At 48.0% G+C, this 27,886-nt stretch overlaps 2 protein-coding genes across 6 annotated transcripts in view; both read right to left on the reverse strand.

Moving 5' to 3' along the window:
• Window positions 1-983: 983 nt before the first annotated feature.
• Window positions 984-10,294, reverse strand: LOC119154155 (5-hydroxytryptamine receptor 7-like). The gene is made up of 2 exons (XM_037401421.1): window positions 9,749-10,294; window positions 984-2,706 (listed from the first exon to the last, which is right to left on the reverse strand). The coding sequence occupies exons 1-2, from the start codon at window positions 10,255-10,257 to the stop codon at window positions 1,935-1,937; spliced, it is 1,281 nt and encodes a 426-aa protein (XP_037257318.1). The 5' UTR covers window positions 10,258-10,294; the 3' UTR covers window positions 984-1,934.
• Window positions 10,295-23,071: 12,777 nt separating this feature from the next.
• Window positions 23,072-27,886, reverse strand: part of SLC4A11 (solute carrier family 4 member 11) — a 96,919-nt gene continuing 92,104 nt past the window's right edge. For all 5 annotated transcript variants that reach the window (XM_037387917.1, XM_037387909.1, XM_037387897.1 and 2 more), the window contains one exon: window positions 23,072-26,759. In XM_037387917.1, the coding sequence (XP_037243814.1) occupies window positions 26,696-26,759 (64 nt within the window). In that variant the 3' untranslated portion in view covers window positions 23,072-26,695. The remainder of the gene's footprint in view (window positions 26,760-27,886) is intronic.

Genomic DNA, 27,886 nt, shown 5'->3' on the forward strand with positions numbered 1-27,886 from the left:
CCAGGCAGCCTTGCACAAACCCAACACCAACATACAGCCATAGGTAGCAAACTGTGGGAGACATATAGAAAGCTGTTAACCATCTTAGCAGAATCACTCACTACTCTTTAAAGAGCTCCAGCATGGGATAGCAGGTGAAGCAGGGCTCCTGCTAAACCTTGACAATCCTTCCTGACTAAGTCCTCTTTCAAATCTCTTTGCCGTCTGATCATTAAGTCTTTCCCACTGCAGACCCATACAACAGCTACACCAACCTGCCCTGCTCCTCTGTGCAATTCTGGCTCTAGCTGTGAGGACACAAGCTTGGAGAACATCTGGACACATGGCTGTTCCTGTGCCAAACCTCTCAGTCCCTTGGGGACATTCCCAGGGGGCTTGAGACAATTTTCCTGCTATGAATCACCAGTCAAAACTGGAGACCTTGTCAGGTGGCTGTAGAAAAAGTAAGTATAAAAAAGAAACAAGATAGAACTGTCTATTAAAAAGTAAGAGCACAAAAGATTTCACAGGAGAAATCTTGATTACATACAACAGCCAACGTACCTATGCACAGAGGCATCATACTGCATGATGTTGCAAGAGATGGGGCTACCACCACTCATACATGCTTGATAAAGAAAATCTGTAGTGGAGGGAGAACCAGAAACATCTTTCCCTGAGCGTCTGAACAGTCTAGCTTCGGCAAGAAAACCCAGATAGGAGATGTTCAAACAGCTGATCCCATGGAGCAGACATTACCTACAAACAGGCAATGGTTTGGGGGGCTGCAAAGCAAGGCGGACACAACAAGGTTGGTCAGGAGCAGAGAGGAAGACAAGTCCCACCACCATGTAAAAGTACAGTGACGCTTTAAAGTCAGTGACCTAAGAGTCTACACCAAAATAAGGACACCAGACTTTTTTTTTTTTTTTTTTTTTAAAAAAAAAAGAATACATCATTTAGTGTGGTTTTTTTTCAAGCTTGCTGGACATCATACTGAAGCACTGTAAAGCTTGTCAGGGAAATTGTACACTTTTTTCTGTTGTCAACCAAAGCGTGCTTTTATGGAGTCAATTAGCCACAAATTATGAACACACATCAGTTGTCTGAGAATGAATTACAGTACAACCCAATAAACATAACTGTCTTTGCTCACTGGTCATTGCCCTGATGAGGAGGCTGTCAGACTTTCTTATCCAACCATAAAGGAAACTTCATGTTCATTTGTGTTTCATTCTGCAAACGTGCCTCTTTCAAGTGCTGCAGTGCTACAGTGTGAGGGGAAATGGGGTCATTGGTATTACTTTTCTGACGTGCAAACCTGGACATGAGCTCAGTGGGTAAAATGCAATTACATCAGTGGAAAGGGTTCGTATAAGCTGGGATGCCATGAGTGCTCAGATCTACAATGGAGCCTATAGCTGCTGTCATATTCAATAGAGAAGTGCAGCCAATGTCCTTTTTACATAGTGTATTGTATGCCCTCCACAGACCTTAGAGCCCTTTTTGAAGGCGGAGAGCCACAGTCTTTTCAAGTTTGTAGGTTATTTTTTGTTTCTTTGATTGGGAGGGTTTCTTTTCCTTTTTTTTTTTTTTCCTTTTTTTTTTTTTATTTTTTTATTTTTTAAACAGATGAAGAAACTGAGGCACAAAAAGGTGGTGTGACTTGCCCACAGTCAGTGGTAGACCTTGAACCCCCCGGTCTTGTTCACAGCTTTTCAGCTCTCACCTGGGACGTGTTTAGAAGGAAGGGCTGCCTATTTTGTTCCCGAGGTGAGGAGAACTGCAGCTCCTCCCAGGGTGAGGGGAAGGGGTGTCACTCTCAGCGGTGATGTCTGCCAGGGGAGACAATGGCACGCATGGTTTCTGCCAGCCCCGAGAGGCAAGAGAAGCAAGGAACCTGAAATGGAGAGGCAGGAATTTGTTGTTCAGGCACTGAGAGAGAAGACATGGGTCTACAGGATGCATTCATGCCTCTCTGTGGCTTTCAGGGCTTCGTGCATGCTGGCGGCGGAGAGCCTCCTGTTGATGTTCCTGTACCTGCACCTCAGGAGGTTCCAGAAAGTAGTCCTCAAGTCTCTGTTAAAAAAAGCATAAATCAAGGGGTTGATGAGGGAGTTGGTGTACCCCAGCCAGAGCAGAGTCCTCTCCAGCCGCAGGGGCATGCAGCTGCAGCGGATGCCACAGATGAAAGGCCGAGCCGTTGACATCAAGAAGAAGGGAAGCCAGCAAAACGTGAATGCCCCCACGATAATGCCAAGGGTCCTGGCTGCTTTCTGCTCCCGTTTGAAGATGGAAATATTCTTTCGGTCTTGCCGGAGCAGTTTGGAGAGTGTGGCGCATTCCTCCACCGCTTTGGTACGCTTCGAGCTGTGGTGGCCCCGGCTGGAGGCCTCTAGGCAGTAGACACCATCTTCTTCATAGTGCTTGGGGAAGTTCATGAAGCGGTGCTTCTCGGCGCTGACCTTGGCAGCTTTGTAGATCTGGCTGTACATGACGAGCATGACTGCCATGGGGATGTAGAAGGCAACCCCCGTGGAGTAGACTGTGTACCCAAAGTCCTGGCTGATGAGACAGACTCTTTCCACGGTGACATTCTTGGCCCAGCCAAAAAGAGGAGGAAGAGTGATGGAGGCAGATAGGAGCCAAACGGTGAAGACCATCTTGGCCATCAGCTTCCCATTTTGTCTCACAGGGTATGTCAGCGGCCGAGTGATCCCCAGATACCTGGAAAAAAGAAGAGTTGCAAAGGGTTAGGCGGGTTGCATGGTGTGAGTGCGGTTGGGTGGTTTTTCATTCCTAAATAGCTGTTAATGCTCCACCACAGGAGAATTTTGGCACTGGGGGAGGCAAGAAATGAATTTGCCAAATGAAAATGTTCCCAGGGATGTGCACTTGCAGCACCTTCTGTGAAACGCATTTCACACCCCTTCAGCTTTCTTGCTGAAACAACCTGTTTTGACTGTTCCCCATGCGTGACACGAGATGTCATCTAACTGGTGAGTGCAGTCCAAGCTCCACATGGCTTCCTGGGGAATAAAAACCTTAAAAACACTTAAACATTTGAAAAAAAGCTTCATTTTTCTCCACCGGAACTAGTTTGTACAGACAATGCACAACCATGTCCAGCCAGGGTGTGTAACTCACCCCAGACTGCTGCCCTGCCTGAGAAACACCCAGGAGCAGGGTGGGCTATCCGCAGAGTCATACTTGCACCAGGATACGTCACAACTGACTCTAAATGAAATTAATAGACTTTCTGGCAGTGTTTAATAGGAAGCAGGAAGGACAACACCCTTCTCTTACTTGTTCAGGCAACTTGGGAGCTCAGGGAAGAAGCATAACCTGCAGCTGAGGTGCCCCTGAGGCAGTGGGCAAGCAAGGAGCAATCTGGGGAAGTTGGGAATTCTGGGAAGAAAAAACCTGGGAAGGAAGAAATCTTTGGGAAGGCTTAAGGCTGGATCTGAAAGAGCACAGAAAGCAAAGCTAGTGATGGGGTGATGGAGTGTAGTGTAAGACAGACAGCTGTTGATTCACACCTCCTTTCAGCTGACAAACTGCGTCTTTGCATCTCGCAGCGCCCATGGGAGACACCCCATTGCTCCCCCTCTCCATCGCACCTGCCACACTGGGACAAACCTACAGGTTCCTGCAACATTTACTGGAGGTGACCTCTAGAAACCAGGACAGGAGTGAGACAAACAGCTGGAGCAGCCTGCTCCTTTGCACAGCCCATAGCTCCTGAAGTGATGGTGTCCAGCTCGCTCTGGAGAGTAAAATGAGAGGAGCTCTGAGATCCCAAAAGCAGGTGGTGACCCACAGATTCACAAATCCTGATGCCTGGAGTTAGGAGTGACCTTGTCAGCTTGCCTGAAAGGAGCTGGAGATTACATCAACCATCAGCTCCTGCTTAAGCTACGGGTGGAATTTTGAACCACACCAGCCTTGACTGAGAAGGTTTGTGTGGCTACGAAACCGAGTCAACTGTTAGTTATTACATTACAATTGTAAATTAATAAACCAGTAGGGAGCTGGCCACTGTCAACCAATGCTCCCACTGAGAAACATCTGCCTGCTATTCAGTGTCGAGCAGCCCAGCAAAAGCCTCTAACTAGTCCTATGGATTTCTTTTATGTTACAGCCTTTTTGATTCAAACCTGCCTGCTGTCAGCAATTTGTTGGCATTTTTAGGCAGGATCACACCACCTTCTAATTGTTCTTGGAAAAACTGTGTCAGTCCAGAGGGACAGTACAAACAGCAGCTGTACGGATACTTTTTGCTGAAAGCTGTTCAAGGGAAGAACAGGCTTTTCTGCCAAAAAAAAAGAAACACATGAAAATTTCTGCAGAGAATTTTACCTCTATTGTATCTTTTTTTTTTCTCTGACAATCAGTCTCATTGCAGGTGTTAGAAGATTTTTTCTTCCCTGATTATTTCCCTTTTCCAGATCCTCCTCCAAGATTGAAATAAGATGGAAATACAATAAAAAGAAATCCAATCCCTCCTCCCCTCCTGACTGCTAAATAATTTCAAAGCCCAAAGTATTCTCCCCTGACTCTCTGATAAAATGCATTTGAATTCATTCACTGAGTTATTATTTCCCTGTTTTCCTCTGTATTTTCTTCAGCTGGCCTGAGTCACAAAAACCCAAGCAAAACTCTCTGTGACCACCTACATTGCTTGAGTGCCTGACAGTGTCTGTGGAGGAGACCTGGTGAGAGGGAGGTGGACAGCAGGGCTGGTTTTGGTATTGTTCTTCCAAAACATACTATCCCCTCCTTCCCACCTGGGCTGAGCACAGCAAGAAGTGATGAGCCTGGCTGGAAGATCGGGACTCAGAGAGATGGGTGGGAGCAGGTCAGCGGGATGCTGCCAAATATCCCTCCTGCTGTAGGAAAGGGCTATGGAGGGAGCGCAGAATTGGTGTCCTCTAGGCTGGGAGAAAACCATGCCCTGCTGTTGCATCTCCAAATTCAACATTCCCCAAATCACTCCTCTGTATAACCAAGCCTAGAACTTTGCAAACTAATATATGCTGTGCTGTGTGATATCCTTTATTATGCTTTTATTACTCTATTACTGGGTTTTCTTTAGAAGCCAATCCACTCGGGATTTGCTGAAACTTCAAGGAATTTACACACTAGCCAAGCAAAATGCACAGTGACAAGATTTAAAAGCTGGCAAAGCTGACACATTTCATCTGTGGGTACCTTGTGCAGTCACTGCTGGAGGAAATGGGGCCGTTTTGAGGTCTTTGCTTATAATTTTGATGAGAGAGGGAAGACCTCAAAATAGGCCAGCGTTTACAGCAGTGTGGGAGGCGAGATTGCACAGACATGCAATGAAATTCAAATCAAATTCTCTTGCTTTGATTTTTTTTTTTTCTTTTCTGGTGTGTGTGTGTCTGGTTGTTAATCAAGTTTAGTGGTAATCAGGTAACAAAAGCCAGTTCCCAGAGCAGCGATTTACTGGCAGTTTCTGCAGCTTTGCAAGACTCCTGCTGTGCCGAGCTGATTGTGTTCCTGGTGCAATAAACTCTTTCCACATCCTCGTGCCTGCGGATGCCTGGGCAGCCTGAGCCCACAGGGTAGGAGACCTGCCCCAGGCTGGGCTCCACAATCAACCCCATGGATGAGCCAATTCAGCACATTTATTCTACACTCGACAGCAATTGTTGAATCCTTACATTAGGGATTAAATACTAAAGAAAAACAAAACCTCTCCAAGGTGACCCCATCTCCGTTCTGCAGCTGGTAAACTGGGAAAGGATGAACCTCCACTCACACAGGTTGGCTGAGCCTAAACAAGCCTGGAATTGTTTCCCAGACACTTTTGCCACAATCCCATACCTCCTCTGGGCCAAATTTAAGCTCCATACCTGACTTCCAAGCTGATGCTATGCCTGCTCCATCCTGCTGAAGCAAAGGGAACCTCCAGGTGGAGGATGCAACTGGCATCAGGAGGCTGCAGCTACCTGTCGCTTCATCTGCCCATGCCCTAAGCCAGGGATGCATCCCAGCTCACTGGAGATACAGTGCAGGGATCTACCTGGCCTGGGACACGTTTGGATGAAAGGCACGGGAAAGGCAATCCATGAAAACACTCTGCAGGTTTCATCCCACCAGTTCTTTTGGGAGACATCCTTTTTTTTACTGAGGACGATGCAAATTTGGAGCATATAATCTCATTTCAGGTTGCAAATACTTCCCAGGGAGAAGGGAAAGCCTCAGTGGAGCTGCATTCTCCACTGGGAAAGCCTGAAGGGACCTTCTTTTGTCAGCTGCGTGACATTTTTATGAAGAGCTTCATCAAAAGCTGAACCACCAAAAGGGGGTTTTTGTTTTGTTTTTGGTTTGTGGCATTAAAGAATCTATAACATTTGCAGGCTTTTATATAAGAAAAAGATGTTTCCAGCATTTTTCTGTTTTGACTTAAAGGAAAATCAATCAAATCTCCCTTCATACAAGATTAGTCCTACCAGGTTCAATCAAGAGGCTTTTAGAAAGCGCTCTGCATTAATAATCAATAATAGCAACCTATATTTTAATGGTACTCATCATCTTGGGCAAACCAAGCATTTTCTATATCTAAGCTAACCAAAACATAATGACACTTCAGCCATCAATAAAAACACAACCTCCTCCTCGGCAGAAACAGGCAGCTGCCTAACCGTGCTGACCAAGCTGGCATTCGGGAGAGAACTAGAAGGGACATTTATATTTCCAAAAAGCACCAGGGCTGTTCCTCTTCTTTCTTGCAAGGCAGGAGGAACAGCTTGCTTCGTCACAGGGGGAAATTTAAGTTAATGCCTCACTGAGATGAACAACCATTACAACCATTTTATCTCCTTTGGAGCAAGTGTTTCAGGCTCTCTGCAAACTCAGCTATCCTTTTGCTTTAGCTTTATGGTTGACTTTTCTTTGGGTCAGTTTAGAAACTGAAAATGTGCTTCCGGACGTGTTTCCATCAGGTTCTAAACCAAAAATCCTGCCCATCCCAAGTTTGGGGGGAGGTGGAGATCCAGGTATGGTCCTGGACCTGTGCTCTCCCTCAATCCACCTCCATCAACTGCTTTGTGGGAGCAGCGAGGATGATGGGTTGATGTGGAGCAATGATGACTTACAGGATGCTCAAGGTAGTGCCCTGGGATAATTCACACAACTCACAGCCCATTCCTGGGGACCTTTGAGGCACAAAGCAGCAGAACAGTGACCCAATCACCTACTCCTCCTTTGTGCATAAGAGGACATCCCAGTTATTCCCATTCCCTCATCAAGCTCTGGCACGGACTGAGCCCGCCAGCTCCCTGCACTCACAGCATGCTCTTCCTCCCACCCTGAGCGAGGTGGGCAGAGCAGGGAGGACTGTCCACCCCTTTTCTCTGCCCTGCCAGCCCTCCTGCTGCTCAGATCACAGCCTTTGCTCTTTCTCTCTTTTCCTGGCTAGAAATACATCTCAGGCAATTACCCTCTAACTGCTCAGCTTCCCCATCAGGCATCTGGGGGGGGTGGGATGCAGGTCTGGGAGCAGACAGTGATGCTGTAGCCCAGCTGGGCCCCCAGCACGATGCAGACCCCATGCAAACACACCTGAAGAACAACCCTGAGCCAGAAGAATCAGGCTCTGTGGCCACCTCCTGTATCACAGGTTTTTCCTCCATCACCCTGCTGAGAGGTCTGAAGCAACATGCTCCCTCCATCACTTCCTTTGCTGCAGCTCCCTTTTCCTCTTTGCCATCCGAAAAGGATGGTGGGGTTTGCATGGCCAGCAGCGGAGAAGATGCAGCAGAGATAAGTAGGTGTTCAAAGGGCACGTGAGATAGGGCACGGGACCATATCCCTATGAGGTGGGATGGTTTTCCATCCCTGCAGTTCAGCACTGGCAGCGTGAGTTTTGCACTAAGGGCCTGAAACCGCCCCACTGCTGTGCTCCTCCGAGCCCTGCCGAGCTCCTTCGGGTGAGCTGGACAGAGATGCTCCCCCAGAGGGCACGGGGGTTGCTGGAGACAGAAAAAATGTTCCCACAAGTGCTTCCAGCATCACCACTTAAAAGAGATCCTCTTTGGCTGTATGACCAGCAGGTGCAACTTAGAGCAGCCATAGGGCTGCTCCCATTTAAGCCAGAGATTCCAGTTATGTGGACAACTCCTGTCCACACTGCATGGAGCAGTTTCCTCCCTGCTGCCTTCCCTGTAGCCCTCAGCACCGTCCAGGATTCAGCCTCGGCACATGTGGACCCCCCCCAGGCTGGTGTCTGTACCTCTCCAGAAACCTCCTGCCTGGTCCCATTCCAACAGGGAATGGCAAAGCGAGGGGAGCCCTGGCAGCTGCCCGCCATGGTGGTTGCTTGCAGGAGTGGCGACGTGGGTGAGAGCGACGGGATGGAGCAGCGGAATCGATGGCAGTGGGTTTTGTGCAAGGTCTGTCCTGTTCACTTGCATGTTTGCAAGATTCTCCATTCTCCAGGGGAAGGAAAGGGGGAAAGGAAAGGGGGAAAGGAAAGGGGGAAAGGAAAGGGGGAAAGGAAAGGGGGAAAGGAAAGGGGGAAAGGAAAGGGGGAAAGGAAAGGGGGAAAGGAAAGGGACATTTTTAAAGCAAAGCCAATCTGATTAGCGTGTAGCTGCTTCCCTGCTCCTCACTCCTCAGGAGGAAGCACTGGCATATATCTTTACTGCGTTTAATCTCTTCCTCCTGACAGAGCTTCTGTCAGCTCTGAATGCACCTGCCTTTTTACAAGCGAGCTTTTTTATTAAAACTGAGCAAGTTCAGCAGCAGAGCTGGACCTTGCCGTGTGGCCTGGGAGTGATTTTGCTTTCCAACCAGCAGCGCTGAGCTGATCAGGGGCACGGAGCAAAGGGCAGCTCGTTGGGGAGCAGCAGCTGGCGGGGGAGCAAGGGCTTTGGAGCAGGACTTGCTGTTTGCTTGCCGGGAGGTAACATCAGTCAGCAGCAGGAGGATTTTCCCATCCTTTCTGCTTTGTCACCCTGTTTAACACCTGGGAAGGGTGGGAGGGTGACCAGGGAAGTGGTATAGCTGAAGGCACGCTTCTTATCGGCTGTCTCCCTTCCCTGAGCAGTTCATCACAAACCCGCCCAGCTTAGCAGTGCCAGCGTAAACCCAAACCAACCCCCCGAGAAAGCCAACACGCACGTCAGATCTGGATCTGGCCCACCGGCTCATCAGCGCAATGTCCCTAATGACGCAGGTTGCTATAATTAGACCCATGGAGGTGCTAACTTTCCCGAGTCTTGATAGTTTGCCAGATGGACTTAGCCTTTCCCTCCTGACCCCAGGTGTGGAGGGTGAAGCCAGCAAATCCTCAAAAATGCATGCAGTGGCTACAGCAAGGTTTCTGGGGACCTGGGATGGGGTGGGGGGAGTTGCTGACATCCTCAGCCGAGCCACAAGTCCAGGGTGCAGCAGACCATCCCATAGGGCTCCAGAAACCCCATAACATGGATTTTCAAAGTGCATCTGGGTAGGTTCTTTTTGTTTTCTTGAATAATGTTATGGTCCAGCCTCCTTCCATGGAGGTCAGGTCATGGGGTCTATCCTCTAGGCTCTGTTCCTCAAGTCAATCAAGGACAAGGTGAAGCAGCTGCCTAGAGGGGGAGGACTAAGCAAGTAACTTAGAGAAGTTTCTTGAGAAAGCCCCTTAAGCCCAGCTCTTCCAAAGGGACTGAGGCAACTAATTCCCTCAGCAACCTCCAGAAACGCCTTTATATTCAAGCCCACCTGGACACATGGCAGGTACCTTCTCCTCCCTTACCTGTCAACGCTGATGATGCACAAGGTCATGATGGAGGCTGTGCAACACATAACGTCCATGGCGATAAACACATTGCAGAACACCTTCCCAAAGAGCCACTCTCCCCCCACCAGGTCTGTGATGGTCACGAAGGGCATGACAGCGAAGGCCACTGACAGGTCGGCAGCTGCGAGGGACACCACCAGGTAGTTGGAGGGCTGCCGGAGCTTCTTGACAATGCACACAGAGATGATGACCAGACCGTTGCCAGCGATGGTCATGAGGATGATGATGGAGAGCACCGCTCCTATGACAATCTTCTCAGTGTCCCCATAGAGCAGGATCTCCTCTCCACAGTCCGTCGTGTTGGTGAGGTTGGAGGATGGCAGGTCTGGCTCAGCTGGGACGGAGGGTTCCTCAGTCATGAATGGATTCGGGAGCAATTTCTGAGCCGGGTGCTGCTGCTCTGCGTTCTCCACAAAGAGAAGATGGTGCTCCAGAAACCGCCTGGGGCTGACCCTTAGCAACATGCTCTGAGCTCACCGCAGCAGGCAACAGCACGAGTTTTCTCCCAGCAATGACACCTCCAGCAAGAAACCAGAACATTTTGTCACAAGCAGGCTAAGAAAATTAAATATCCCTCCTCACCCCCAGCTCTTGCCTCCCAAAGCTGCGGCTGGATCTCACGGGCTCAGTAAGAAGCAGCTTCCCAAGTCTGCTTAAAGAAACACAGTTTGCTGGAGGATGCTTGGAGAAAGCTCCTCTCCAATTTTAAAGAGCACGAGCTGGCCAGTCTGCCTGCATCGGCTGCCTGATCATCTGCATGCTTTTCCAGAAGGACAGACAACAGCAGTCGATCATAACTGCCTATGTTATTATGCATTACTGCTGAGCTGTGCTGCTGGTCTTGCACTTCTGTGCATCCGTACATTTAAATCCCATGCAACCACATGCATATTCTCCTACGTGCATATCAAAGAGTACGTGACAACACCAGTCGCACAGACAAACATGTGCACACAGATCACCACTGGCTGTATCTCTTGCATGCATTAACACGTAAAGTTCAGAGCTGTGACTGTAAATCCATGCACATGGCATTTAAAGGCAGCATGCGACTGTACATACCCATAAGAGCACGGTGAGGAGCTGCAGATTGCAGTGGGAGCATATCCGTCACATGCAGCACCCTCAGGGTACCACAAACTGTCAGGGCATCTCAGCCCATGCCCAGGGCTGTGAGCATCACCACCACACACACAGCAGAGACACATAGAGAGCAGCCACTGCGCTCCCACGCCCCGGTATTCGCCTCTGTTAAGTATTTACCAACCACCAACAGGGAAACTTTAAGGCAGGGCTCACCCCTGTGTAGGGCTCCCAGCATCATGCACAACCTGCATCCTCTGCTTTTTGTTTCAAAGCCCCTTTTCCCCTTGAAGGGAGTTTTGTGGAAATCAAAGCAGGATTGCAGCCCCCTCCTCCTCCTCTTTGCAGCTCCCCACCCCCCTGGGCTGGGGTGATGGGGGTCCCAGAGTTACCTGTGCCGGGGGGGTGAGACATCCTCCAAACGAGCCCCTGCGAGCTCTGGGCAGGCAGAGAAGGCAAAGAGCCACCCCCGGAGCATCCTTCTCCCCTCCCCGCCTCACGGTCCCTCCTACCGCCCTCCCCTCGCCTCTCCCCGGGCAGGGACCCAGATGGTCCCCAGCTCCCTCTGATCCCCGAGGAGCAGCAGAGACCGGGCAGAGGGGGGTCCAGGTCCTGCAGCTACCCCACCCCTGCAGCCATGGGTAGAGAGGAGCACGCCAGGACCTCGAGGGGAAAGGCTGGAAGTTGAGAAGATGCCTTTGAATGCAGTCGTGCCACACAGCGAGGCAGGCACGGGAGGAGCAGCCTGAAGCCTAGCAAGCAGGGTGCACAACAGGGGCACAGAGAAAAGCTAATTCCAGAGCACTCCTCCCCATTATATTGGTTTTTTGGTTTTGTTTGGTTTTGCTGCTTTTTTTTTTTTTAAATAGATTTTACAGGAGAGGGTTTCTTTCCCTGCTCCATGTATTTTTCCAGTCCCCTGCTTGTACGAGGTCCCTTATACATTCAGCTCTGCACCAAAAAGCATCCCTAAAGACAAGCCTTCCCCTTATCCTAGTAAAACAAAACAGACAGAATAAACAAACCAGGCAAGAGCATGCAGAGATCCGCATCCATTTCTGTCTTTGCCAAATGTTGCATGGGTGCTTTGGTGCTGGGATTGCTCTGGTTTTCCAACCCAGGGCATCAAGACAGCTGCTGTCCTGGGGTGAAAGAAGCAAAGCAGAGTCATCTCCTGCATTGGTTGTTCCCCTGGGAGCTCAGCCAGTCTGCTTCTCCCTGGGGGGGGCTGACAGCGTGGGGCTTCTCCCCTTGCACAGGCCCAATCCTGCACCCCCCAGGGCAATGGGTGTTCAGCCTGGAGAGATGCAGGCAGGTGGCTTCAGAGCTGTTTGCAGGCTCGGAAAATGTTTCCTGCTGCCCTGCCCCATGCCAAGCACTTGGGGAGCAAGATGGACACCTCCATTCCTGGTGCCACCAGCTCCCTCGCCCACTCTAGGACTGTGCAACCACCCCGGCACCCTCCAGTCCTCCCAGGGACAGTACAAAAGGCTGATTATGGGAAAAACACCTTTAAATCTCTGAGACGCAGGACACTGAATTACCTTGGGCCAGGGTCAGCACCAACCCCAAGAGATCTGGGGGCAGATGCTCCCTACAACAATACACTTGCAAGGAAAGCACCAGTGAGCTAACACAGGGCTTTTAAGGCTGTGCTTAACACTAGGGTTTCTCCTTTGCTGCTCAAGCATTGCCGGGTGCATGGGAGGCTGGCTAAAATAGCTTCTTCACTGGGGCACAGTGTGCTGAAACTGGTTTTTTTCACCTCTGCATTACGAGTGTTTTTTTATCAGCCCCTCAAGAGTGGTGACAGGCCAAGATGGGATGGGGTTGATGATACACAAACACCCTGCAATGCCTGTGCAACCTGGGGAGCAGGGGCTGCCTCAGTGGCCAGTCTCGACTCACCAATTTTTGGCAGAAAAATATACCTGGTATTTCCAAGGAGCAAGGGGGATCTGCAGAACTCCCTGCTGCAGGGCCAAAGGATTCTGCAGTCCCCAAACCCAGACAGATTCACCCAAGAAAGCCAGCCCCTGAGGACCAGCTGTTAGGTGTTGAAGCAGCCTGTTGCCTGCCAGATGCCCGGAGAGTTTCAGGAAAAACATCTGTGCACGAGCTGCAAACTCCTGCCTTGCTTTCCACCTCTAGGACTGGGGTTTGGCAGGAAGCATACAGGGTGGGGATGGGCAGGAGGGTTTTTTCCAGCTTCCCTGGATGTTGCCTTTGGGAGAGTAACACGGTGAGTGGCTCCTGTGCATCAGCAAGGAGCAACAGGGAGGGCTTTTTTTCCCCCCTCAATGCCCTGCTGAAAGCAGCTGGCTTACGGACAGTGGTCAGGTTCATGTCCTGGCAGAGGAAGACAGGAAAGAGAGAAGGTGCTCATAAAGGTAATAAACTTCATAGGCCCTTGGCTCTGGCCAACTCCTTACACTACTTTTGGCCCAGCCTCAAACCCTGCAATAGCTTCAGGGAGCAAAATGAACCTACCTCTCTCCCATCCCAGCCCTATTTCTGTAGGATACAACCTATATCTTCCCCCTTCCCAAACCCCTGCAGGTCTGGGGACTCCAGAGGAGGGGGTTTCCCTCACCTTTCCAGGGGAATGAGCTGCTCTGATAAGTTTGGTAGCAACAAAATCCCTGGAAAAACAAGGGCAGAAAGCCACTAGCCATCTCGTAGAACATGCACTGAGTGGCTGAAGGATTAAAAATAATAATAATTCTTCTCCCTAAAACTCTTTGTGAAGCATTCATCCATCTGCAGACCATGATGACCTTGTTAAAACATTTGCTCCTGGGGACAGGCTAGGAAGCACTAATTGCATTTAATGGCAATCAGGTGAGGAAATGGCCACCACGCCTCAGCTGAGCAGCTAACTGTAGCTTTCCCACTGTGGCTGAGAAGAAAGCACAGATCTGGAGGAGCAGGGATGCTGCTAGAGCGAGAGGGATGAATCCCAAAGAAAATTGTCCTTGCGATGCAAAATAGCCGAAGTTTTCTCCCTCCATATGCAGCAGGCAAGAGATGAGCGAAGCACTCCCACCATTTCATGAAGGCAGTGCCCAGACACATTCTTCTATCTTCATGTACAAATGACTGTTAAAGTGGCTATTTTATTAACTATTAATTGTTAACATTATGCCCTATTAACTCTAATGGCAAGGTAATAGGCACAGTTATTAATATGCAAATTCTGAGAAATCTCATTAACTCCAAGGTCCTCAATCTCTCCGTGTTTTCAGGACTAGCATCCCAATCTTCCTTGTATTGCAGGTGTTGACATTTCTCCCTCCAAGCTGGCGGAGCCTGCCCAGATGGATAAAATTAATCACTTGACACTATCAGCTTTCAAGGAACATCACTAAGGACTGCGCTTGCGTGCAGAGAAGTTCACAATGAACTGGTCTGGGATATCTAACCTGCCTCTGATTTGGAAACAGAGGGGCTTAACCCACTTCCACAGCAAGGTGGCCAATAACCCAACCATGAGCAGATACCATGGTGCTTCTCCAGTGGTTGTGGTCAGGAATAACGGTGACCAAGGTGTTTCAGAGACCCAAAATGGCTCAGAGCATCACCTCCCCTCCACATGCATGAGCCTTGCTTTCCCCCTGAGGCTCCCCCCTCCCAAAGACAGCCCCTTCTCCTCCTGGTGGGCATTGAAGCCCAGAGGTGTTCACCCAGCAAACACCATCTCAGTGCGGTGGGAAGGTAGCACCCAAGAGATTGTTGGGTCTCTTCGACACGGGCTCCCTGAACCAGGTCCAGCCCAAGGTGGCCATCTCAGCCCCTTGGTGCATGGGCTGGGGAACGGGGCTGGCACAGCTCTACGGCAAATGAGCCAGAGCTTAGAGGGAAACTGAGGCACTTGAAAGGCCCAAGAAGGCAGCAAAGCTCTGCATTTAAACTTTCAAACCCATATGTCCTTTAAAAATCAACCCACAATCCTAAAAGGGACGAAAAAACCACAAAACTCGAAGAAGAGTCCCTAAATAAGACATGGTACTGTTGAAGTGGCATGGTTTTGGTTGGACCAGGACAAGATCTCCCTATCCCTCTTCCATGGGTGAAGCCATCAACCCAGCTGAGCATTCCTGCATCCTCCCACCTCTTTGGCTTCCCTTTGCACCACAACACCAATAGATTCACCTCTTCACAGAGCTCATCCTCCAGGACAGAGGCAAATAGCAGGGGCGGAACCTGCTCAGAGTGCCCTGTGGTGACCGGGGGACTGGTCCCATGGTGGTGACATCGGTACCCAAAGGATTTCAGCAAGGGGATCCCACCAGCAAAGGGCTTTCTGCCTAAAATCCTTTCTCCATAAAAAGAAAAGCCAATACAGCATTGGTAAATTAACGACCTACCTGTGGCTTAAAACTCTCAGACCTGGGTCTTCAGCTTGTTTTTTTCTTACTGCACCTCCCCAAAACAGAAAAAAAATAAAAATTAAACTTTTCAGCTATTTATAAAGGCACCCCATGCGTTTTGCGGTTCAAGCAGATGGGGAGCAAAGGGAACGTCGTGGGAAAACGCCACCCAAAGGAGACATTCAAACAGCTCATCTCAAAAGGTGTTTGCTGGAGGGAAGCGGGTATCAACGCTACCAGACACAGCCACGCTCCCTCTGCTGGAGTCTGCACAGACAGGCAGCTGTTAGGGTTTAAGCCGCCCACGATTTGCAAATTTTAATAATCTGGGAGGGCTCCCAAAGAACTACCTCTGTGCCCCATCGCAGCTAAAGCCAGGGCAAGCCAGGCACTAGCAGTACCAGTGCCTCATCCCTATATCCTGCAAAGGCCACGGAGATGAGGTGGAGGGACATTTGCCACAGGATGGGGATGAAGTGGAAGGAGAGGAGCCCCCGACTGCAAGCTTTTGGCCTGCAGACCCTCCTGTCCCCCCTGAAGCTGCCTATGGTGGGTGCTAAAAGGATTTCCAGGGGGGCTGATGAAGCTAGCAGGGAGAAATCAAAAAGCCTGAAGAGGGTGAAAAACGAGTGATTTAGCTGAGGTTTCCAACACAAACCCTTCAGTCTGCAGGTCTGCTCACAACTGTAGTCACTCCTTATACTTTTATTAGCACTACATACTTTTATTAGCAAGCCAGTCTCATTAGTGCTCATTATTTATTCGAAGTGATGGACATGAGGCATTTCCACCTACTGCTCTCTCATCTACCACCTCCAAGGGTTTGGGTAGAGCAGGGGTCCTCAAACTACGGCCCGTGGGCCAGATACAGCCCCCCAGGGTCCTCAGTCCAGCCCCCGGTATTTACAGAACCCCCCCGCCCTCCCCAGCCAGGGGTTGGGGGGGGAACCAAGCAGCCGCAGATGACTGCCTGCCACTGCATCCGTGCGCCGGCCCCCTGGTTAAAAAGTTTGAGGAGCCCTGGGGGAGAGCCTGATATTAAGTATATGCAGCAAGGTAGGTGCCAATTTAGATTTTTGGGCTTAGATAAAGAGTCACGCAGCACCGAACTTGTCCCCTTTGATGCGCGGTCCTGGCGTTACACCCCTGGACCATCCAAGAGAAGCGGGTGATGCAAAGCAAGCACTCCTGGCAAAACTTTATTTAAAAGCCAGCAGGATACAGGCCCCTGGAGAGCAGCAGGAAGAGGGAAGGTTGTTTCAGGACATGATGGCAAACCTAGGGCTGGAAACACGAGTTGTGCCTACAGAGTGGCGAGCTCGCAGACCTGTCTTGCTTGCACTTGGCTTAGAGCAAACCCATCATAAAAAAACCCACCTTGGTGCACGCCGTTGTGGTCCATGGTTCTGTGTGTGTGTGCTGCATGAAAGCAGATGCTTTCTGCTCAGGATTGGGGGCTGGCTAAGCTTTCATCAAGCCATGCACCCACCGGCTCCCCGTTTTCCAGCTGGGATTCTCTGTGCTTGGTGCCAAAGCGACTAGAAGGTGGGAGGTGGGATGAGGCTGTCTGGAGGTTGCAGGTGGGTTGGTTTGGTGGAAAAAAAAATAAATACAGGTTTGGAAATGAAACCCTTCCTTGTCTTCTGTTGTCTGTCCCCTAGATGGCACCTGCTCTCAGCAGATTAAATCTCTGATGAAAAACAGCAGATTTTGGTGCCTGGGAAGGTAGAGGGCTGTAAACTGCTTGCCAGAAAAACAAACAAACAAAAATCCCACCCCAAACATTAAAAAAAAAAAAAAGAAGCCACAATTAATGGCTTTTTTGGCTTTTAGACCAAGAACTTGAGATACGTGACCCCTTGCCGGCTGCAATGTTTTTGCTGCTTTTTCTTCTGGTCCACCTCTGGGTCCTCAATCCCTGCAAAATGCAGCAGGCAGGGGCCATATGGTTCTTCTTTAGCAGCTTTTCTGCGGCACATGTGCACATCTGGGGGCAGTGAGGGACCCCACCAGACCTGGATTGTTCTGGGAAGATATTTCAGTCCTTTCTAGGGCTGGGAAGTGCACGGAGGAATGTGCCAAGTCCGTTTTCAGTTTAAATCAGAGCAGGACATTGAGAAGGGAAATGTACTGACACACTCCTGTCAGTTTGAGGAAAGCCCAGATGCAACCACCCTAAATAATCCCTTTTTCTCTGTCCTCCACGCCAAGGCATGGCACAGGGCAAAACTGCAGATCTCATCCCTGGGGCCTGGCTCCTCTTTGAACAGTTTATCCATCCAATTTTTGGCTAACACGTATTTAAACCCTTCCTGCAAAGCTCCTGGCAGTGCATCACATGTGTGTCCAGGTGGGAGGAGGGAAACATGTCCCCATCTGACCCCTTCCTTCCCCAGCTCGGATCCACACCAAACAGCACCGACATTTAAACCAACTATTACTAGAGACCTGCTTCGAATGGGGGCACCGTGCACCTCACAGGCTACCACCTCGCCAGGCTGCCCGCGATCATGAGCAGATGACCATCTGCTAAAACACCATGCCATGACACCCAGAAGGTGACAAACATGTCCTGCCCACCTCCTCAGCACCCATCCCAAGGGGCTTGCTGCACCCCTGTATGTTTAGGGTCCTGTTGTAGCACCCAGCCCTTCGTCATACCTTGCTTCAGCCCAAAGGTGGCTGCACAGCCTCCCCAGGCTGCTCCTGGGCATCAAGCAGGGACCTGGGGGCTGTGCTGGGGAGAGACCCTCACAGACTGGGGAAGGACAGCTGCCACAGAGAGGCCACCGGCCCAGGGGCCCCCATGGCTCCCAGGAGGCTTTACCTGATGGGTGCACCACCACTTCTTACCCATTCTTTGGTCCTGTTCTCAGGGCCTCCAGCTTGTCCAGGAGGGAGCAGTCATAAGTAGGAACACGCTCTCGGCTCTCCAGTCATCTTGCAAGAGGTCTCCCAGGTGTTCAGAACAGTTCCCCCACCTATGCGATCCTTCATCACAGTCTGAGATCTCCAAAGGGAGAGATACTTACCATATGCCCCACTCCCCTCCCACCTCAAGCTGCTGCTCGCTGCCAAAGCCTTAATCCTCACACCAGTTTGAGGATCGATTTGGCTCCTTTTGAAGGTCCCTTCTTGGACCTTGCTGTGAAGGGGGATGCAATCTACCTGCCTGAAGACAGTGTAGAGCCTGCTTCCTGCTTCACCCTTCTACAGAAAGCTGTGGTAGAAGACTAGTGTAGCAAACACAGTCTGAGCATCGTTCACTGCCCCAAGGACTGGCACATCTCAAAGGTCCCCATACCAGAGCATGGGGCAGCTCAGGTCCCCAAAATCTGAGGCGCTCACATGCTCAACAGCCCACCAAAGTTAACACTGTGAAGACTCTTTCCCCCTTTTCTTGATAGCCTGTTTATATATTTTATATATGTAATGAGGGTCACCAACACTGCTTTGAGGGCAGCGCATGCTGATGAAAGCCAGAGCTAGTCCTCTGCACGGAGGAGGAATCCCATGCTACCTGGAAAGATGCAGTGGCTGGAAGGCAAGGAACAAGTGTGCAGACTCTGGCTCCTCACAGATGGTACTACCAGACCCACACGGCCTGTCTTACCCTTACACTTCAACCTCAGCTTGCTTTCACATGCAAAAAGCCATTCTTTCTGCAAAGTGAGCTCCTCAAGGTTCCTGATGATCTAGAGGGAGTTGGAGGGCCACTATCCAAGCCTGGGTCCTGTAGTAATTAACTTGTGAATTTACTCCTTGGAGAAGTGGACCATTCTCAGGCTCCTATGCTTGTGTTGGTATCATAGTATCTCACTAGGTATTGGACTCATCTCTGGTTTGGGTGGTGCCAAGGATGTCAGAGCCACGAGGGCAATGCTAGCCAGGTCCAGATGCTCTCAGCGCTCCATATCAGGTAGAAGACACAGTTATTTCTTATGCTTCCCCATTAAAGTATGAAGGAATCCCATTTTTGGCTCCCCAGACTCCTATGGGCAAGATGTGTCCCTACATTCACAGCTGAGATGCTCAAATGCTACCACTGTGGGGGATTACAGAAGTATCTCAGCCACAGGGATCCCATCAGTCACCAAATACAGTACATTGGCACTAGGAGAGAAATCCAAACTATGCTGGGAGCTTAAGGTTAAATAAAGGACACTGATTAGGCACAAAGTAGAAATATATAAACAGTATATTTCTTTTTATTTTGGTTTTAAATACAGAATTTCCTTATACAATAAAGGAATTCCCTCTCCCTCCCCCCTCCCCCAAGCAACTCTTATCAAAAGAAATCATTCACTGTAAAATCAACACTAGATAGAGGCATGCGCTTTAAGAGCATATTTAGCAAGTGCAATATCTATAGGCCCCATCTCCCTAAATAGGAACATGTGCTTTCCCTCACTTAAAACTGCTCCCCAATCTGTGACAGAAGCCTCACCAAATATAGAAACATTTAACCTGTTACATGCCACATGACATGCTGGAAAACAAACCCACCATTGGTTGCCTTCTGGTATGCTGCAGGTCACCCCATCCTGGAAAGGGGACACAGGATTTGAGAGGAGCAGTCTCTGCCTCAGGAAGGTTCCTCCTCTTAAATCACCTCCTCAGAGCTTATCCTGCATTTACACTCTCTCCAAGGAAAGCAGGAGGCGGAAAAGAGGGAATATTTAAGATACATCCCCTTTCTCTAGTCAGACCAAAGGGAAGAGGGGTTTGGTTTGCACTGATGTTCAAGAGCACGTACTTTGGAGAAGGTGGGGTTTAGCAGCTGAACTGCAGCACTTTCATAAAAAGAATTTTTGGGGTAACAACATCTGTGTGGGAGCAAGGTGCAGCTTCACCTCAGTAAAGAAGACTGGGGGAACGGGGGGTGTGGTGTGTTAAATACTTCTGAAAATAACAGAGCACTAAGCCACCTTACTTATTAAATCAGAGCAGCTCTGCCAAACATGAGGCCAAATCTTCAGAGGGTCAACAGCGCAGTAAGCTTCTCACTTTCCAGCAGCTGTCGCGGTTTGCAGTTGAATCATGCTTTCTCCCATGGGAATAGATCCACTTAGACCTGCTGGGCACTTCAACCACAGCCCAGCACCGGCTGGGGACGGACACATCCAACCCCCCCCCCCCCCGCCAAGCAGCAACACCTGCCAGACGCAGGCACTTAAACCCAGGGTCCTAATTACACTTTGGCATCAGAAGTCTTGGGGATGGGAGGTAGCGGCTAACACCCGGGCAAAGGAAACTCTGCAACAGAAATGTGAATCACTTAAAAGCCTATTTATGTAGGCCGGGACACTGCTGGGGATGCAGTTTGAAGTCAGTGGAACCAGTTACATATTTGAGAAGTTCAGAAAGAGGTGATGCTTTAAGTAACAGAAAGGTGGCTATGGCAACTCCCAAGGGAAGCCGTTCACGGTGAGGAGGGTACACTGCATGAGCTCAGTCATGTCACTTGGATGTCAACCAACCACCTCCTGAAAAGAAATCACCTGCAGAACTGGGGATGCCACTGCCCACAGCACTGAGGGCTGCACCTTCTGCTCCAGCCACCTCTGATCTGCCATTGCTTGTATGGACACTTGCAAAAACCATCTAAGCCATCCCATCACGTGGAACTTATCAAAATGTAATGTCTGGAAAAAGCATGCTGAGACACCGATCACTGCTGATAAGCAGAGTGAGAACTGATCGCAGCCCTTCAGCAAGCCTCACAAGCACCGAAACTGATACTCCAGCTGTTGAATTTGATGTGCCGATTTTCTGCAAAACCCTGATCATGTAACAGACTTCACTGCTAGAGATCTCTTTTTATTATTATTATTATTATTTATTTGCATGCTAAGAGCAAAAAGCCAGCATAGCTCAGGTCAAGAGGGAGAGGATTTAATTGCAAACTGCTTTTTCCAACTCTTTGCCATTTTGTTTGCTTTTTGGACACCGACCTGTGGCTCAATAAGGAATACTGACAGCTTTTGCAGCAGCAAAAGTACAGTACACAGTAAGTCACACAGATGACCAACTGAGATGCCACACACGTTCCCTCTTCTGCTCCAAGCCTGCTCAAGAGCAGACTTCAGCTCTCCATGCAAGCAGCTCCTTGCAGCAGAAATGCAGATGGGGAGCAGAAGGCAGTGTCTCCCTCAGGACAGGCTCTTAATATTTAATGTGACATCAGAACAGCACCAAGTGATCCAAGATCATGCAGTTTTCTACAAGGGAAAGACACACAGCCAGGGATTGTCTCAGTTTGAAAGGAAAAACATACAAAAGCTGAAGAGAAAAGTGCTAATTTGTATTTCTAAAGCATGTACTCTGGCAACTCCCTTGTCTTTCTGCTCTTTACACAATATTGATGGTTTGCTCTTTGCAACCAGATCTGCAGCCAGTAGTGTAATGGACAGGGTTTGGTACTTAAATGCCTTAATTAGATATGAAAACAATTAGAGAAGACTATTCTCTTCTAAAATCCACAGGCCTCAGCACAGATATAAAATGGGGCAAACCCCATCCCATTACGTTTAAGTTGTTTTGGAAGCTTGACAGATGGAAGGCAGACAGCCCAACTGGAACACTGCACCTTAAAGTAATCATCCGAAGAGATGCAGAAGACAGTGAAACTGTAGGACAATTCTGAATCCTTCAGAATTGCTTATTACAGCAAAGCGAGCCACAAGGGAGCAGCTGCTGCCACACTGCTGCTCAGACACAGGCTCAAGTTCTCCAGAGAAAAATTCCCACTCGGCACTTTGCAGCATTTCCACAGTAGAGATGCCAGAGCCAGCTGCCAGAGGAGGGCTGAGGAAGATGAGAGCTTGGTCAGGAGATGGCAGAAAACAGTTTGCACTGAAGTTTGGAGGGGGCTGGGTTGGGAACAGACAGACAACCAAGCTCAAGCTTTTGGTTGAGTTTGAGCCGACCCTAGTTCTGCCCGTTAACCTTCCAGGCAGGTAGAAACACTACAAAAGGCAGGTACAGAACACAATGAACAAGAAAAAAAAGCTTGATCAAGAAGGAACATTAACATACGTCAACAGGTAGTGTAGATACACACATATCTACACGTAGTGTAGACACATGAGGGTAACAGATGGGAAAACGGTAGGTGCTTTTGGTGACACAGCATGTCTCGGGTCCCGTTTTTGTTGCTGAGATCTCCGCTGAAAACCCCCACCCTTCCCTCCCACCCCCCAAGCACTCTCCAGCTACATCTAGCTTTGGCCAACTTCATGTTTCTTCAAAGAGTGTCCACAGAACACAGTCCAGCAGCAGTTTCTAAAGCAGCCAAATATGATATGCAAAAGTTTACAAACAGTTTCAGTCTTTTGGTAGAGCTGGGGATGTGGACCTTTTGGGGAGAATTGTTTGACCTACGGTATACGGAAATGTGACTGGCTACTGTATTTCTTTTTGGAGCATCCCAGTTCACACAGGTCATTAAGGAGGTGTGTATCATGTCCCACAGTCCCTGGGCTCATCTTGAAGCATTTCACCAGATGGCAGCTCTGAAGCAAACCAGCTAAATTCATTTACTCCATCCCCATCCTTTCACAGCAATGCGCTGATGCATATCCAAGTAGACCTTGACATTTATTAATAGCTTTATATGTTGACGCCAGAGAATTTGGGGATTGTTGCTAGTGAAGTTGTCAGATTCGCTTCCTAAGCAATCTAGAAAGTGCTACGCTGCCAGTTCAGCAGTCCATGTTTTCAACAACTTTCCTTAATTTACATGGAGAAACACATCTATTTCCACACATAGCATGTCAAGAGTATTTCTGAAGGCAACAAAATAAGTCTCGGACCAACAAAACTATTCAGGTATAAATCCAATTTTAATTGTCAAGCTAACTTCTAGCTCCTACATTCAATGCAAGGATCAAAAACTACAAGTTTGAGAGCAGAAGTTTATTCTATCCTCAGTTTCTTATCATTTTGGCAGCTGTCAAAGTGTAACTTCCAAAATCCACTTGTTTCAGAAGCTTTTCACTACCTTGCAGTTCCAGGTGAACGTCATGAACTCTCTTAATAGCTACCAACGTCTTTCAAACCCAGTTCTTTGGCAACAGTTATACATAGCATTGTGCGTATATAAAGAGCTTATAATAAAACTTCTTTTACATTCTAATTGTCTTAACCTTCACAGAAGTATTAAAGTGCTCAATCAACTCTGAACAAACTCTCCTTCCCTAGTTAGCCTACTTCCTGGAAACGCCTGCATTAAAGTCAGCAAAACCAGAAGCAAACAAGAAGAGAAAAGGTATTTGTATGAAAAAAAAATCCTCTGCAGGATCATTACAACTCCTCATGAGACAAGAGGCCTTGAGTCTCACATTTACCCATATATTAAAACATGGGTCCAAATGTTCAACCAGTCTAAGTCAGCACAACTTCTTTTCCCAAGTTGTGCTGATTTCCCATCAGTTGATTCTTTGGCCCCTGACTTCTGTAGAAAGAAACCCCTGCAAAACAGAATCCTGTTGATGCTACAAGAAAGCACAAACACTGAAGTCATATTGCTAAAGCAAGAGCAATAAAAGATACAAATATCCATCATAACTCTTGTTTAACATCCCCCTCCCCCAAGCTATCTGGATTTTACATTCTCTCTCAGTTAGCAACATTTGACACTATCTGAAATCAGTGCTTTAAATGGGGACGGTTTGGTCCTTCTGAGTGGGGGGGATGGAGGGTACATCTCGAAACCACTTCCTCTGGAAAGACCAGCATGCGAGTTCACCCCACTATGCTCTATGCTGTTGGAAATTTCTCCCACGGCCTCTGCTCTTCCCCAAAGAGGACCAGAACCACATCCCCTTGGCCCTGTCTCCTCCTTCCTCCAGCCACAGCATCCACAATAAGATTTAAACCACCCCACAGGGTGACTTCTTCCTGCCAAGAGCTGGGGCACCAGAGGCGCAACCCCAGGACATGTGTGTCTAACAGCTCACTCAACCAGAGGATGACACTTCTGATTCTAGTTTTGGTTAAATCTTTTGACATCTGTGGGAAAAGCATGTTATTTAAGCATCGTCAGACCTTTGCACTCCCTGTTGTACAACAGGTACTGAACTGTTTTGCTGTCACCTGCTCTTTTTCTGTCGACTGAAGATCAGACATACTTTTACCACCTCCGCCTTTGCACTGCCCTGAAATCCTGTTTGCCCCCTGTTTCTACACGTAGACCTTAGTAACAGCTATTAGTGATTTCACCACAGAAATGACTCAAAAGCCAGGAAATATTGACAAAGGTGATCAGAAGCCACACACAGATTTATACCTGCTGTCATACCACTTATCAGACATGGCATGAGCTACCCCTGCTGCCTCCAAGATTGACTGACAGCCAAATGCGTGGTGTTACCTGCTTTGGTGTACTGGGGTGGTCATCCTGACCTTGTGACTTCCCAGCAGTCCCAAGAGTTGGTTTTTGCAATGTAAAGGTCATGCTGTCAAGGTCACAATGTTGTTTTGCTTGCTAAGCTGCGGGCTTTCCCCTGCAATTCCTCAGAGATATGTAAACCATGGCTACCTTACTGGGAACACTCTTACTGCTCTCCTCCATCAAGTATCAATACGAAGATGAAGGGTTTCGTAAGAAAATAAAAATCTAGTTTTTCATACGTGTTTTAAAGCCATAGGCAGCTACATTAAGATGAAATGCCATCTGATATTTAGTGGAAATAAACCAAATCTTCAGTGGCTTGTGCCTGGCTTAGTTTCAGTATAGAATCTTTTTAGGAAGGAGAAGCCTTCCTCTCTCATTACAGAGTTGGTCTTCCTCATCACACAGAGGAACACCCAATCAATAGGTCATGTGCTGATAAACACTCTGCACCATTTACTGGGCGAGCAATTGGTAAGAAACACTGCTTTGTGCTAATAATATATTTGTATTTCATTTTGTATTACTCTTCTCTCATATCTACTGTTTTGAAAGTTCATTGTCTTCAGAGGTCCACATTTTTCTTAACACTTTACCTGTGATCTGTAGTGTGCAGCAGAGGGCAAGAACTGAACTGAAGGGCAGCTTGTTTCACAGTACTCCAAATAAGAAAACTGACCATAGTACAAGCAAAATTAAACAAACTGAAATATAAAAGACAGCAGAAGTTAAATTCATCCAGAAATATAATATAATGTCTGGGAGTGGGGAAAATCGGAGACTAGCTACAAAACAGAAACAATGAAATGACCAACAAATATTGATTAGGCGAAAGAGGAAAACCTTCATTGCATACTGGAAATCAAAATTAAATGCAAAATTCACATGTTAGAGCATCAAGACAGAATGATGAAGGTCTCAAGCCATGGGAAGAAGAAAGCAAAGGAACAATTTGAATAAAGCAACACATGAACAAAAACAGTAACTGAGCAGCTTTAAAAAGAAAAGTGACCATATCTCAAATGAGGAAAAGCAGCCCTGAAGCAGGGAACAAGTATATGGTTAAGACATCACAGGTAACACTGACTGCACAAAACACTTGATATTTTGAAAGAATCAGGCCTATTTGTATATCTATGCAAAATATATACACAAATCCATATGTATATATGTACACATAGGCACTACTGTACATATGTATATGCAATCATTAACACAACTGCCCTTGGACAAGTTTCAACATCTGACTCTGGGTGCAAGCAAAACTGTTGCAGTTGTGCAAAACTACACTTCTGTGTTTGATTACTGAGAAGTAATGGAAGAAAGATCCAAAATATTTTCCAAATAGCTTAGACCCAGATGCAGTTTCATCAATATCACCACACAAATCCAACCTTTGAACACGTCCAGCTCGTTTGTAGGAATTAAACATTCACGCAAAGCTGTGGATTGTATCAGTACAAATAATATCTATTTCCAACCCTACTAATCTCAGGTGATGACTAGACATCTCTCCTGACATCAGTGGTTTAGCATGAGGCCATCCCACCCAGAATACCAGACTGGGAATACTGTATACACGGGAAATTGAATTCAAAGGCCAGAACAAGACTGTCATTCTGTAAAAGAATGGTCAGTTGCTGTCCTTACAGTGTTTTGGAGGAAAGGGACATGGTGCATAAGAGAGAGATTTCCAAACCCCCACCCCCACCCCAAACTAGGGAACACATGACAGCTCTGAGAACACATGCTCCAACCATACAGACACGCTGATCTTTGGGGTTTCCAGTTTTGGGATGTGGAAAGTAGCATTTTCCATAAAGTTTGCTTGCCTCACAGCTCCAAAGAGCATCAGCCTCCCAAGTTCAAGGCCGTTTTGGTCTGACACTTCAACGCTCAATTGATCTTTGATATGTGTGCATTACCAATGCCATATTAGAGCAGAAAGAAAGTGGTGAAACAAAGAACTGCAGATAGATTGTTCTACGCCTCGGCAAAGCCACCTTCCAACTCCAAAAGAGCTGTCCTCGCTGCTCCATGTGTGAAGGACCCCATTTAATGCTCTGCATCCATAGCATCTAAGTACTTGGCTTCGATGATCCTAGGGAGCAGGTTATACCTAAGATTGAACCAGAGAGATAGCATTAGTGCTTGTTTATAGTCACATAACATTTTTGTCTGTCCCAACACTCACAGATGAGTTTGCCATGGCCATGTGTACAGCAGATTCACCCGGCTGAAGGGGAGATGAAGTAGGGGAAAGCAAAACCAACCAATCCTGTCAGCAAATGCAGCATTTATAGGAATAACAGTGCAGAGTTCCTCCTGGAAGAAGCCTCCTCATTTCAGTTGAAGAGGAAAGAGAACATCCTCATCCTCATGGGAGAAAAGTCACTTTCTTAGAGCACGCTGTCACCACAATGTCTTCAAGGTGCCAAAAATCTAGCTTTCACCTGACCCACAGCTATGCTCCTGGTTTGTGCTGGGGAGGAAGGTAGCAGCTTCCTGCTGCCTCCAGCTTGCTAACAGATGGGTTACTTTGCTAAGAATCACCATTTCTGATTTCTACTTTCTTCGCTGTCTTCACTATAGTTGGAATGGTGGTTTAAAGACCTGCCTACAAGAGCTATTGTCTTGCACTTCCTCAGTTCTCCAAGTACGCCAGGTCACTCCTTTCAGCTCTCACCACAAAGAAGGTTTAATAGACACAGGAGCTTCCAACTTTAGAGAAGCACCAAATATGTCAGCAAAACTTCAGACCATGGCAAAAGGCTAAGAAGGGCTGTGATTTTATTCCTCCAGCTGCTGGTAAGACTATCCCTATCCAGTGTCTGGATTCTCCATTGGATCATGGAGACAGTGATTCTCTTAGAGTAAAAAACATTTGTGTTTTTTATTTGTTTGCAAAAACACCCTCATGAATTAACATATTTGGATGAAAAAGGCACGACACCATAACAATATGCTATGAAGTTGCTCTCATTAAATCCTACTGCATATTTAGTTTAACACTTTTCCTTGCTATTCTTCAGCTGCTAAAATAAGGTACAAAGCACTAGAAAGCCAGTTTGACTTGGAAAGGCCTTTTCAATAGCTCTGCAAGAGATCCCAAGCAGCACTTACTACTGAGAAGTACCAGGATCTGCTTAAATAGACATGTAATGAAATAAAATGCTGGAGAGCCACAGGAGCACAGATAAGCATCACAGAGAACTTGGGTAGAAGATTATGCCTCTCTGTGCAACT

Source organism: Falco rusticolus, chromosome 1 (genome assembly GCF_015220075.1).
Source record: "Falco rusticolus isolate bFalRus1 chromosome 1, bFalRus1.pri, whole genome shotgun sequence".
In the NCBI taxonomy this organism is placed as follows: Eukaryota; Metazoa; Chordata; class Aves; order Falconiformes; family Falconidae; genus Falco; species Falco rusticolus.